This window comes from Sminthopsis crassicaudata, chromosome 1, assembly GCF_048593235.1.
Source record: "Sminthopsis crassicaudata isolate SCR6 chromosome 1, ASM4859323v1, whole genome shotgun sequence".
Classification (NCBI taxonomy): Eukaryota; Metazoa; Chordata; class Mammalia; order Dasyuromorphia; family Dasyuridae; genus Sminthopsis; species Sminthopsis crassicaudata.
The window spans coordinates 268,623,536-268,636,853 of record NC_133617.1 but is presented as its reverse complement, the minus strand read 5'-3'; the positions used below and the strand labels follow the sequence as shown (position 1 = coordinate 268,636,853).

At 35.5% G+C, this 13,318-nt stretch overlaps 1 protein-coding gene across 2 annotated transcripts in view; it reads right to left on the bottom strand.

Annotated features, from left to right (window-relative positions):
- Positions 1-13,318, bottom strand: part of CLVS1 (clavesin 1) — a 177,678-nt gene that overhangs the window by 23,197 nt on the left and 141,163 nt on the right. For both annotated transcript variants that reach the window (XM_074278760.1, XM_074278759.1), the window contains exon 3: positions 735-845. In XM_074278760.1, the coding sequence (XP_074134861.1) occupies positions 735-845 (111 nt within the window). The remainder of the gene's footprint in view (positions 1-734; positions 846-13,318) is intronic.

The window sequence follows — 13,318 nt, the reverse complement described above, 5'->3', positions numbered from 1 at the left end:
TAGATACTTAGTGATTGTCAGAGATCTGTCCTTAGAGTCAAGAGGACCTGAATTCATATCCTGCTTTAAACAAATGCTAGTTGTTTGATCCTGGGTAATTTACTTGATTTCTTAGGGTCTCAGTCACAGAATTTACAGATGAATCTCCATTCACATTTGCACCATCCGAAGATGTTTCCACATCAGAAGTTCCCTCCACCATTGAAATCATAGCTCTGGACCAAAAATAAATAAATAAATACATAACTGTCTCCTTCTGTAGATCTTATTTATAAATTGAATGGTGAGGGACTTGAAATGTCTGTGAGAAAGAGCCAGGAACCAAGAGCAAAGGAGTAAACCAACTTGTAAACATTCTTAGGGGTGATAATAAATTTACAAGACAAAACTGGAGCTCTTAAAATATTCCATGATTAGGAAACTGTTTGGCCCCATAGTTTTCTCTCATAAGCTTTTATAGGAAAACAAGCATCTGCTCCTCACCAGCCATCAACATTTCCCCAGTTTCTGTCTAGGGCTCTGAAAACAACTCAGCTCTGCAGAATTATTGATTAAATCAGGCCATTTGCAAAATCCAGCTGAGGCTCTAACACTCAGTAGCTACACAAAAATACCCATCACACAGAGCAATTAAAAAACAGGGCTTGAGAGAACACAGAAATCACTCCAAATTTCCTGCTTATATGAAGACATATACCTAAAGACATATACACATTGAAATCTTTTTTAATTACCCTTTTTCTTGTCTTGTCTTTGAGGAATGGTTTTATTAGTGTGTACAGGGCATGAATGTACCAGGGCTGATTGACAAAATGGACTCCTCCAAAGCGAGCAGGAAAACTGTCCTGTTGAAGAAAGAAATGGAGACCAATTAACAAACACACCAGGGTTGGCAGGGAGACAGCAGGACTCCAGACCAGAGAACAAGGCTGTTTCTTATCCATGAGAGAGGCACTCGCTAATGAATGTGAGAGGAGGAAAACACACACTTATTCCCTTGCTGTTAAATTCTTCTGTTCACTTCCTCTCTTTTCCCCATCAACTCCAACTCTTTTCATGTCTGTCTTTTGGTGTTGGAAGCTTTAAAAAGACAATCAATAGGTGGGTGGACCATGGGTCTTTAACTGTGGCTATTTCTTACTCTGCACTGTGGAGTCTCTATTCAGTGTGAAAGGGTAGGGGTATTGGAGCTTGTGGGGGGGGGGAACCTGAATTCTAATTCCTCTCTCTTTGTCCCAAAATCAAGGTTTTGGTTCCCACACACACTTGACACATGATTTCTTTCTTCACCCCCCTACCTCCTTCAACACAGATCCAGCTCACATTATCATAATAGTAGCTGAACTTTCTGGGTCAATGAACACAGGAGTAAGGACCCAGGAAAAGAATTGAAAATGCTCATGGGTACTCAGAAAGAGGAGGACACAATGGAAATGACCAAATCCAGTCTGATATTAGCTGCTTGGACAGGCTTCCAATGAATAGAAAGAAGGGTGGGGTAGGGGTTGGGGTACTTGATTTCTCCAAGGGAAATATAAATTCGATCCAAAAAATAGTGTACTACCCACTAACTATATATATATATAAGCTATAACAAGCTATTGAGATAGCTTGAAGTGATGAAAGGCAGAATGAGCAGAAGCAGATGATGTATGCAGTGATAGCAATATTGATTAAAAAATGAATTTGGGTGAATAAGTTATTTTGAGTATTATAAACACCCAAGTTAATTAAAGAGAACATATAGGGAAGGACATTATCTAGATATGGAAAGTGAGCTGATAAATTTATAATATAATGTTTTATATATACACACATATAACATACATGCCTATTTTGTGTCTGATGGTGGCCCTTTTTATGGTGGGATAGGGTAGAAAAGCAGGAGAAAAAAGGAAATTTACATGCTAATTTTGTTATACATAGTGAATTTGCAATTTCATGTATAACCATCTTTTTTGTTGTACTATGTTGTGGAAATGCTTGTTGTATTCCATAAATACTTATTAATATAGTAAAAAAAAGGGGGTGAGGAACCAGTCTGGAATTCTAGCTTGAAGAAGAATCCTGAGTACAAGGGAAAGATCTCTGCTGGAATGAGCCTGCATGGATAAAATATTTCTGGAGGTTTTGCCTCCATGGTAATATGGGCCATATGAAATAAACTAATCTGAATAGAGGTCTAGGGCCTCTATTATTATCTGGAAAATGTAGGACACCTGAATTCCTGATCTACTTTGTGGGTTTTTGTGGACTTGAGCCCAAGGTTAAATCTTGCTTACTCTAGAAAATCTTAGATTTTGTAGAAGCTTTAAACCAGAACACATCACAACATCATCATCATCATCATCATCATAATCACAATAATACCTAGCATGTATATAATCTTAAGGTTTTTAAAGTGATTTACATGTTATCTCATTAAATAGATAAATATCCTGCCCATTGTTTTCACATATGTATCATTAATTTAATATTAGGGACAGGTAGATGGTACAATAGATAGAATGCTGGCCTTGAAATCAGGAGGACCTGAGTTCAAATCCAATCTCAGACACTGTGTGACCCTGGGCAAGTCACTTAATCCCAATTGCCTCAGCCAAAACAAACAAACAAACAAAACAAAACTAAAGCTGTACATCAGAGCCAAAGTCATCATTTTCCTTCTAGTTTCAATAGAATAAAATGAAGGAAAAAAAAAAAACAGCAGTCCAGTGAATGTGCATGTAATTATATTCATTCTGCTTGCTAGAACCCTGGACCTTTTTATCAATATGAAAAGTAACATAAGATCATGAGATAATTATCTAGATGTGACTACATCAATAATCAGTGGATTTTGCTATTAATATTCCTGACCCAGTGGACTGATCCCAGACAGCCTTAATAGGATATCAACCTGAACCTCCAAGAACTCATAACCTAGGAGAGGCCTGGATGGAAATGGATATCTGAACTGATGGTGATCACAGAGATGTCCATATTGATGAAAGAACAGCTGCTCTGTAAGCAGAAATGACCTACACATAAGAGTTCATGGCATTTACCCTCCAAGAATGCTTCTTGATTTTTCCATCTGCCTTGCAGACTGTCCACCCTCCCCAGTGGGGTGATAATCTAGACATCAGTAGAAGCTAGAGCCTAAGCCAGATCAATTCTGGCTTGCTAGAAAAGGTGAGCAAATCAAGTGCTCTATAATCAGTTGCTTTGCACCTCTCACAACAGATTTCCTAATAAGCCAGTCAAATCCAGAATGTCTATTCCTTTCCTTTTCTCCAAAACAATTAAAATAACATTGCAGGTAGGGCCACGGGCACAGCTCTTCAGGCTGTTGGGAAAGAGAAGGCATCCTTTGCTAGCAAATTGTTTAAAAGTCACCTACACAAAAATTCCTCTCTTGCATACCTTCTCATTATCCAATTTCTCATTTTTATTCACCTCAGCTTGACTTTTCCTATGGTACCCTTTGAGCCCTCAGCAATGGCTAGAAGGTTGGACTGGAGTTAAAAAGACCTAAGTGTGAATACTCCCTAAAATACTTAGTAGCTGTGTGATCCTGGGCAAATATTTAAACTTTCTTAGCCTCCATTATTCATCTGTAAAATAAGGTGATTTGACTGGATGACATTTGAGACCCCTCCCAACTTTAAATCTATGATCTCCCACTGACTTTGTCCATTACAAGTTTATGTTATCTAATTTCAGCACAGGTGACACAAGGGATAGAGCACTGAACCTGGAGTCAGGAAGATCTGAATTCAAATTCAGTCTCAAACACTAGCATATGACCCTAGAAAAGGAATTTAATCCTGTTTACATCATTTGTTCATCTATAAAAATGAGTGGAAAAGGAAATGGCAAATCACTCCAGTATCTTTGCTAAAAAACAAAAATACCCCCCCCCCAAAAAAAACATATATCTAAATGGGGCCTTGAAGAATCAGACATAACCCCTGATCCTTTACCATAGCTGATCCTTTTATTTTTTGCCTGCTTGATTCTCTAGTGCTCTTTTACAAGTATCTATTTCACACTTTCTCTTCTCCCCAGAAAAGTATTCATCCCTATTCTCTTTGAGCAGAGGATATATCTTACACATTACTTTAAAAGAAAAAAAAATGTTGTGAGCTTCCTCTTTTCTCCAATTCTATATCTGAATTGTTCTCAACATTACCCACCCATTCTCTCTTCTGTTGCTTCAGTATTTTAGGGAGATGTTAACTCCCCTCTCCCCTAAACAGCAAGCAATCCCATATAGGTCTAATATATGCAATTCTTCTAAACATATTTTGTTTAGATGGTGCACAAGAAAAATCAGATCAAAAGTGGAAAAATATGACAAAAACAAACAAAAAAAAAAACAACAACAGTAACAAAAGAACATGAAAATACTATGTTTTGATCCACATTCAGTCTCCATAGTTCTCTCTCTGGATGTGGATACTTTTCATTACAAATCTCTTGAAATTACCCTGAATCACCTCATTATTGAAAAGAGGCAAGTCCATTGTAATTGATCATCACATAATCTTGTTGTTATTGTGTACAATGTTTTCTTAATTCTATTCACTTTCCTTATCATCAGTTCATATGGGTCTTTCTAAAGTCAGCCTGCTTATTGTTTCTTATAGAACAATAATATTCCATTACATTTATATATCATAATTTATTCAGCCACTACCCAAGTGAAGAGCATTCACCCAATTTCCAGGAACTCACTTTCTAATGGAGGAGACAACATATAAAATATATACATATAAATATATGTAATGGAATAATAATAACTATCGTTTATATAGTAGTTACTACATCAAGGCACTGTGTTAAATGCTTTACATATACTATCTCATTTGTTCCTCAAAACAACCTTGGGAGGTAGGTATTCTCATCCCCATTTTACAGATGAAGAAACTGAAGCAAATTGAGGTTAAATGTCTTGTATGTGGTCATATAGCTAGTAAGTATCTGAGGCTAGATTTGAACTCTGTTTTTCCTGATGGGCCAATTTTTTTTTTTTTTCTGAGGCTGGGGTTAAGTGACTTGCCCAGGGTCACACAGCTAGGAAGTGTTAAGTGTCTGAGACCAGATTTGAACTCGAGTCCTCCTGAATTCAGGGCTGGTACTTTATCCACTTCGCTTAACTAGCCTATGGGTCTATCCCACACTTGATATTGCATCTCTTGACCACATGTTTTTATCTCTATTTCTCAAAATCCCCAATTCCTTTAAGAACCAGTTCAAGTGTCATTTCTAAAGCAATGTTTTCCCTGATTGTCCTAGCTGTTAATGTTTTCTCTATTCCTCTGAAATTATTTTACATTAATTCTTCATATATTTTGTGTCCACTATTTACTTCCCAAAGAATGTAAAGTTCTCAAAGGCACAGACTGTTATTATATCCCAGTATCTAGAAAGATTGTTGAAATGAATTGAATTAAATTAAATTGAAGTGCATATCCTCTTATGAGAGCCTTCCAGTTAAAGCCTGCTTTTCATATGTTCCACTTTTCTCATCTGTTTTTTCTAAATGTTTGAGCCTGTAGGATGCCTAGGCAGTTTTTACACAGGTGCCTGGTTTGCCTCAACCTATTGAGTGAAGACACAGACCCAAACATCTTATATTCTCATTTGTCAGCTTGGTAACTACTGATAGAATTAACCATGCCCAAAAAGAAATAATAGACTCTTTTGGTTGAATGCAGGAAGTCCTCTCCTCCCCGGCACACCTAATCTACCTAACTGTTTGGCCTAAGGATTAGAATCCTTTGAGTCCAGCAGCAAATACATCAGATTGACTACAGGCTTTAAACATTGCCCAGAAGACAATAATGAACAGATTTTACCATTTAGCTGATTGTAGTCATTTTGATTGATAGAATTCAAAAGTAAGACTCATCTTAATACTTCTAAGGTTGCTATGCTTACTTTCAATCAGCTCCATTACATTAAAGAACATGAGAAATCATTAGCAAGACAATAGGGAAGCTCAAAGAAGTTAGAATTGGAGCATAGTTTGTACTGTGAGCTATTCCCCCGCAGGTGATTAAAACAGCATGACTAGATCTTTTTTTGTAATAAGGAAAGGAGATTAGTATCATTTGTCCCCCCCAAAAAAACCTCTGAGCTTGTAGAATCTCTGAGCATCTTCTACACAGGGAAACTGATTTTAAAATGGAAGTGCTTCTTTTCAAAGCGTGTGAATATGCTTGTGCACAAAAAGTACATTCTATATATGGGAGATTCTTTTGTGTATGTATATATAAAACCCCCTATTTACAGGATGTGTATATATACATACTATATTGTATACATGCATAGTTTACTTGTATATAATATATGTAGGCACATACAGACACACGTGCATATCCACAAGCATATAAAAACCTTGGATTCACACACACACAAATATATACACACACAAGCACAATACATAAATGTTCTGGGTATGTATATGTATATAGGTATATGTGAATCTGTATATATGTACACATATGCATGAAATATAAAAAGTTCAAGACAGTTTATGGATAATTGATAATTTTATTAATTAGCAGATAATTAGTAAAAGAGGTCAGTGGTATTCTCAAATATCAAAGACCCTTCAAAGAACCCACTCACACTTATTTGTACTTGGAAGTGTGGGTATTCCTGAGAGTGGCAGTCAACTCTGATTGGTTAACAGTTAATGAGAAGAATGAATATTATAATGAAAGACGGACTTATTCTAATGGGTGAGTAGGGGAAGTGACTGACTTAGTCTTAAACAAAGGCATTTATCTCTTACTTAGATTATCTCCCTCCAGCTTGGGGAATTTAGATAAAGAGGTCCACCTCAACCTAGCGTGTTTAAGTGGAACACAATAGGCCAGAATTCACTTTAGATTAAGTTCTTTATAAGTTTTCTACTTGGGTGGGGTCTCCCAAACAGGATTGAAAAACTTGTACTCCTGGGATTTGGACAATCTTATCCATTAACAATGTCCTTCAAACATTGACCATCCTATAGGCTTTTGAAAAAAATCCTGGCCCTAAATCAATAATTGATTATTTTTATGAGAGATTCATTTTGCATATATGTGTGTGCAAACTATGTAAATATATACAAACTATATGTGTGCATATATATTATATTTCTGTTCAGTTATATCCTATTCTTTGTGATCCTATTTGGATTTTTTTTTTTGGCTAAAATATGGAGTAGGTTGCCATATCCCTCTCCAGCTCATTTTATAGATGAGCAAAACTGAGGCAAACAAGGTTAAGTCACTTGTCTAGGATTACATAGCTAGTCTGAGGCCATATTTGAATTTATGAAGCTGAACCTTCCAGACTCCAGGTCCAATGCTTTATTCTCTGCTTTACCTACTACTCTGAATCTTGTGGCTTATTAGCTATGGAACTATGGTAAATCACTTAATCTCTTTAAATCTCAGTTTTGCCAAAGAAATTTTTGTCCTAATTCTTTATTGATTTATTGCACCTCTGAATAGAGGTTGTAACCTCTGGCCTTGGTCCTTGTGGCCCTTAGCTTTTGTCATGATGCTGCTTTTGTTCCTTCTCCTGGTTGGCCCTCATCTAGTTACAGATTTGAGAATCCTAGAAAGCAATACAAGAAGAAGGAATTTTAGAAATTATCTAGTTGTACTCTCTCATTTCATAGATTAAAAAAAAAGAAAACAAAGAAACAAACAAAAATAACACTGAGACCTAGAGAGATGAAAAATAGTGAATACAGATCTACAATATAAATCGAGGTTCTCTAATAACAGGCTCTCTTTCCCTGAGATCTTAGAGCATGTAAATTCACACCTGAATAAAATGACAGGAAGAGTAAAAAAATTAGGCCACCAAAGAGAGATTAAAAGTTTCTAACGCTGAAGTTTTGAAAAATTCTTTCTTAAAAAGAAAAATCTGAAATAATACAAATCCTGCCAATTTTATGCTTGGAAAATTGTCTTTTCTTTTAAGGATAATTTGGATTTAATATTACCGGATTCAAAGGAGAGACAATGTGATGTAGTGATCTCAGGTTTAAGGATACTTGGATTCAAATTCTAATGCAACATACTTGCTGTGAGTCTGGATAAGTCATTTTACTTCTCCATTAAATACATATATAGCTCAAAGTGCAAATGCTAGCAACTAAGTTGATCTGCAGTGGTGGAACTTTCCTATACCAATAAAGTCACAGGTCTAGTCTAGTGGTTTTTAATATTCAATAAAGAAATGTAAAATGTGCACCAAGACTGGTAGAAAGTCCTTTTGTGGAAGACTGTAAAATCCTATCCTGACTTTCTGTTCTAGTAATTAGGATCACTTTCACAGATATCTAAGTATATTATTTAAAATAAAGATTCTTCTGTCTAATGAAGTTAATGTACATTTTGTTTCATATGCCCCTGAGTGAACATGACAGCACAATCACTCTTACCAATGACCTGCCTAAAGTGCTAAAGACAAAGCTAATTAATTACCAGCCATCATTCCTACCGACTGCTCTTATTCTGAACATTTGAGAAAAATGACTGACAATACAGAAAGTGATCCTTGAAATAGTACATTCTCATTTAGGTCCTAATACTTTCTCTGAGCATTGGTAAGTTGAGGAACTTCTTGGGCATTATGGTACACTTCACATAGTACATCTTTTAGGGAATACAAGGAATACAAATTTCCCCTCCTCCCATGTCCCCATACAAATATTAACTATGCATACTGGCTGCAACTGAACAAATATCATCACCTGAAGACCCAAGTGGTTAAATACCCCAATGATCTTACCCCACTGGCAATTCATTCCTACTTGAACTGAATTCAGGGAGTCTAGCTATGAACAGAACCACAGTCTCTAGATACTGTTGAGGTGGGGAAGGGAAAAGGAAAAGGAAATTTAGCAAGTTAATTTTGACTGCTATAATTGAAAAGGGAGACATCTTAATACTTTTAGGGATGTCTTACACAGACAAATCACTATTGAAGTGGCATCAAGTGAAAATCACTCATTCCCTGAAAGTTTTCAAATCTTTGTTTCTTCATGTAAATAACTTCTAGATATCTTGTTTTACAATCAATGGATATATAGGGTATATAAGAAAAGAAAATGAAAAGAAAAGACAGATTATATTTAATCTAATATATCCCTCTAAAACAACCCCTTTTTCACTCAGTTAGCCATTACCTAGTTCTAAGCCACAGAATTGCCCAGCAATGTTGATCTCTTTATTAGCTTATTTTCTGTGGTGTATTAAAAGCTATTGAAGTATAATTTTACTGTTATAGGGAACTTTAGTGAAGGAAACTTTTGCCACTGCAGATCTTCACCTATTGTGCATCTTTTAATCACCTCATTACATTAAAGATCTTGTTAATCCATGACTATATAAAAACTCAAGGAACACTAGAATTGGAACAGAGTTTACACTGGGAGTTGTCCCTTTGGTAGAATTTGCTCCCATATATCTATATTTGATATGTATAAGCACATATAAATAGATAAATATTATATGATATATATCATACTTTATGATATACTATTCTCCTTCTCATCCATGCTACATAAGCCTAGCAAACTTGCCTCATTCTATTTATCCCCTATGACACTTTATTTCTTGTCTCTGTGAATTTGTACTGATTGTCCTCCATGCCTTGAATCTACTCTACCTCATCTCTGTCATCACCTACCACCACCATCATCGCCACCATAATCATCATCATCATCCCATTTAAGGTTTATAAATTATTTTATATATGCTATCTTTATTTGTTATATGTATATGTTATCTCACAAAAGTCCTGTCAGATAAGTCCTATCATAATCCCCATTTTACAGATTAGGAACTGTGATAGATAGATTTAAGTGATTTGCCAAAGAGTCACACAACTAAATGTGTCTGAGGTTAAATTTGAATTCAGTCCTTACTGACTTTAAGTCTACCACTCTATCCACTGTACCATCTAGCTCCCTCCATGTCAAAGAATCCTTTATTTTCTTAAAAATTGCTCAAATTGTACCTTCTATGCTATATCTTTCCTGATCCCTTCCAGTTGTTAGTTTCTCTCCCAATTTTTTTAAGCTTTTATCTCACATATATTTTGTATTTACTAATTTATGTCTAAACTGTCTTTCCTGAGAGAATATAAGCCCTTTGAGGGTAAGGATCCTTTCATCTAGTCTTTGTAACCTCTGTACTTTGTCCAATGAGCAACGCATACTTTATATAACAGGTATTTAATAAAGTTTCTTTGATTGTTTGATCTATAAATATGTAGAGATGATAAATTGACAATGAAATGATCTCAGAATTGAACAGGAGAATGGATTGACTTTTAAAAAGTGAAAAGTTCTTTTAATGACCTTATACTTTTTCCTAAAAGAAAGATTAATTTCTTCAGATCAATGTTCTTTTGGTGACATGATAGCAATGAGACTTGGAATACTATAGCCTCCAAAGAAATAAAGTTGAAGATCACCCGTGCATTGGAAGAAAAGTGTGGTGGGCCTGAGTAAGCTGTAATACATTTCTTTTTTTTTTTTTTTTTTTTTCTTTTTTCTGAGGCTGGGGTTAAGTGACTTGCCCAGGGTCACACAGCTAGAAAGTATTAAGTGTCTGAGATCAAATTTGAACTCGGATCCTCCTGAATTCAGGGCTGGTGCTCTATCCACTGCGCCACCTAGCTGCCCCTAGCTGTAATACATTTCAAAAAAAGAATTATACAGAAAAAAATGGGTAATGGATATCAGCAACATATGACAAAACAAATCAAAACAAAAATATATGATTGAAAAAGGTTCTGATAAAGGTCTCACTTCTAAAATATATAGAAAATTGACTCAAATTTATAAGAATTCAAGCCATTAGAATGACAATGTTGGAGGTGATGTGGGAAAACAGGGACACTGATACATTGTTGGTGGAATTGTGAATACATCCAGCCATTCTGGAGAGCAATTTGGAACTATGCTCAAAAAGTTATCAAACTGTTCATACTCTTTGACCCAGCAGTGTTACTACTGGGCTTATATCCCAAAGAGATTTTAAAGAAGGGAAAGAGACCAGTATGTGCAAGAATGTTTGTGGCAGCCCTCTTTGTGGTGGCCAGAAACTGGAAGCTGAGTGGATGCCCATCAATTGGAGAATGACTGAATAAATTGTAGTATATGAATATTATGGAATATTATTGTTCTATAAGAAATGACCAACAGGATGATTTCAGAAAGGCCTAGAGAGACTTACATGAACTGATGCTGAGTGAAATGAGCAGGACCAGGAGATCATTCTATACTTCAACAAAAATACTATATGATAATCGATTCTGATAGACCTGGCCCTCTTCAACAATGAGATAAACCAAATCAATTCCAATAAAGCAATAATGAGAACCAACTACACCCAGCAAAAGAACTCTGGGACATGACTATAAATCACTGCATAGAATTCCCAATCCCTCTAATTTTGTCTGCCTTCATTTTTGATTTCTTTCACAGGCTAATTGTATACTATTTCAAAGTCTGATTATTTTTGTACAGCAAAATAACTATTTGAACATGTATACATATATTGTATTTAATTTAAACTTTAACATATTTAACATGTATTGGTCAACCTGCCATCTGGGGAAGGGAGTGGGGGGAAGGAGGAGAAAAATTGGAACAAAAGGTTTGGCAATTGTCAATGTTGTAAAATTACCCATGCATATATCTGGTAAATAAAAAGCTATAATAAAAAAAAAATAAAGAATTCAACCCATTCTCCAATTGATAAATGGTCAAAGGATATGAACAATTTTCAGATGAAGAAATTTAAATTATTTTATATGAAAAAATGCTCCAAATTACTATTCATTAGAGAAATGCAAATTAATACAACTCTGAAATACCACTACACATCTCTCAGATTGACTAAGAAGACAGAAAAAGATAATGATAAATATTGGAGGGAGTGTGGGAAAACTGGGGCACCAATACATTGTTGGTGGAGTGGTGAACTGATCCAACCATTCTGGAGAGCAATTTGGAGCTATGCCCAAAGAACTATCAAACTGTGTATTCCTTTGATGCAACAGTGTCTCTACTGTTATTATAGAACTACTGATCTACAGTGTTTCTGTATCCTAAAGAGATCATTACAAAGAGAAAAAGCACCCAAATGTGCAAAAATGTTTGTAGCAGCCCTTTTTGTAATGGTAAGAAACTGGGAATTGGGTGGATGCCCATCAATTGGAGAATGGGTGAATAAATTATGGTATATGAATATTATGGAATATTATTGCTCTATAGGAAATGATCAGCAGAATGATTAGAGAAAGGCCTGGAAAGAATTACATGAACTGATGCTAAGAGAACTGAGTAGAAGCAAGAGAACATTATACATAGTACCAAGCAGATTATATGATGATCATTTCTGATAGATTTGGGTTCTTTTGAACAGTGAAGTAATTCAGGCCAATTCCAATAGACTTATGGTGGGGAGGGCCATATGCACCCAAAAAGAGGACTATAGGGACTGAATGTGGATTATAGTATAGCATTTTCATCTTTTTTGTTGTTTGCTTGCTTTTTGTTTTCTTTCTCATTTTTCCCCCTTTTTAATCTGACTTCTCTTGGGGGCACATGATAAATGTGGAAATATGCATAGAAGAATTGCACAGGTTCAACATATGTTGAATTACTTGCTGTCTACAGGAAGGGTGTGGGAGGAAAGGAGGGAGGGAGAAAAATTTGGAACACAAAGTTTTGCAATGGTAAATGCTAAAAACTATTTTTGCATATATTTTGAAAATAAAAAGTTATTATTTTTAAAAAAAATAAAGAAAAGAAAAAGATAGATCAAGTGAGAATGAGGAAGTAATCTACTACTTAAGGCTTTACTACTCTGCTGATACATTTTCCCCTAAGGTCACCAATGATATCTTGATCATTATGTCTAAATACATTTAACCTTGTTGATTACCCTCTCCTACTTGCCTTTTTTTTTTTTCCCTTAGCTTCAAGGGAATCATAATCTATTTCTCCTCCTATCTATTCTTTTTCTGTTTCCTCTTCATACCTCCTTACTGTGGGCTGTTCTGAGGCCTGGTCCTAGGCTTCTTTCTTATTCAATACCATTGTTCTGAAAATGCAGACAATTCCTTAATATAGATCTGTATCTCTCATCTTTTTTCCAAACTTCAAGTGGACAATTACAATGACCTGCTGGATATCCCTCCCTGAAATCCACTGGCACCCCAAAGTTGGTTTATCTAAATTGGGAAGATTGGCTTCATACTTTCCAACACTTTCCTTTCCTCATAAAGAGTTATGATAGGAAAAGCAGCATAG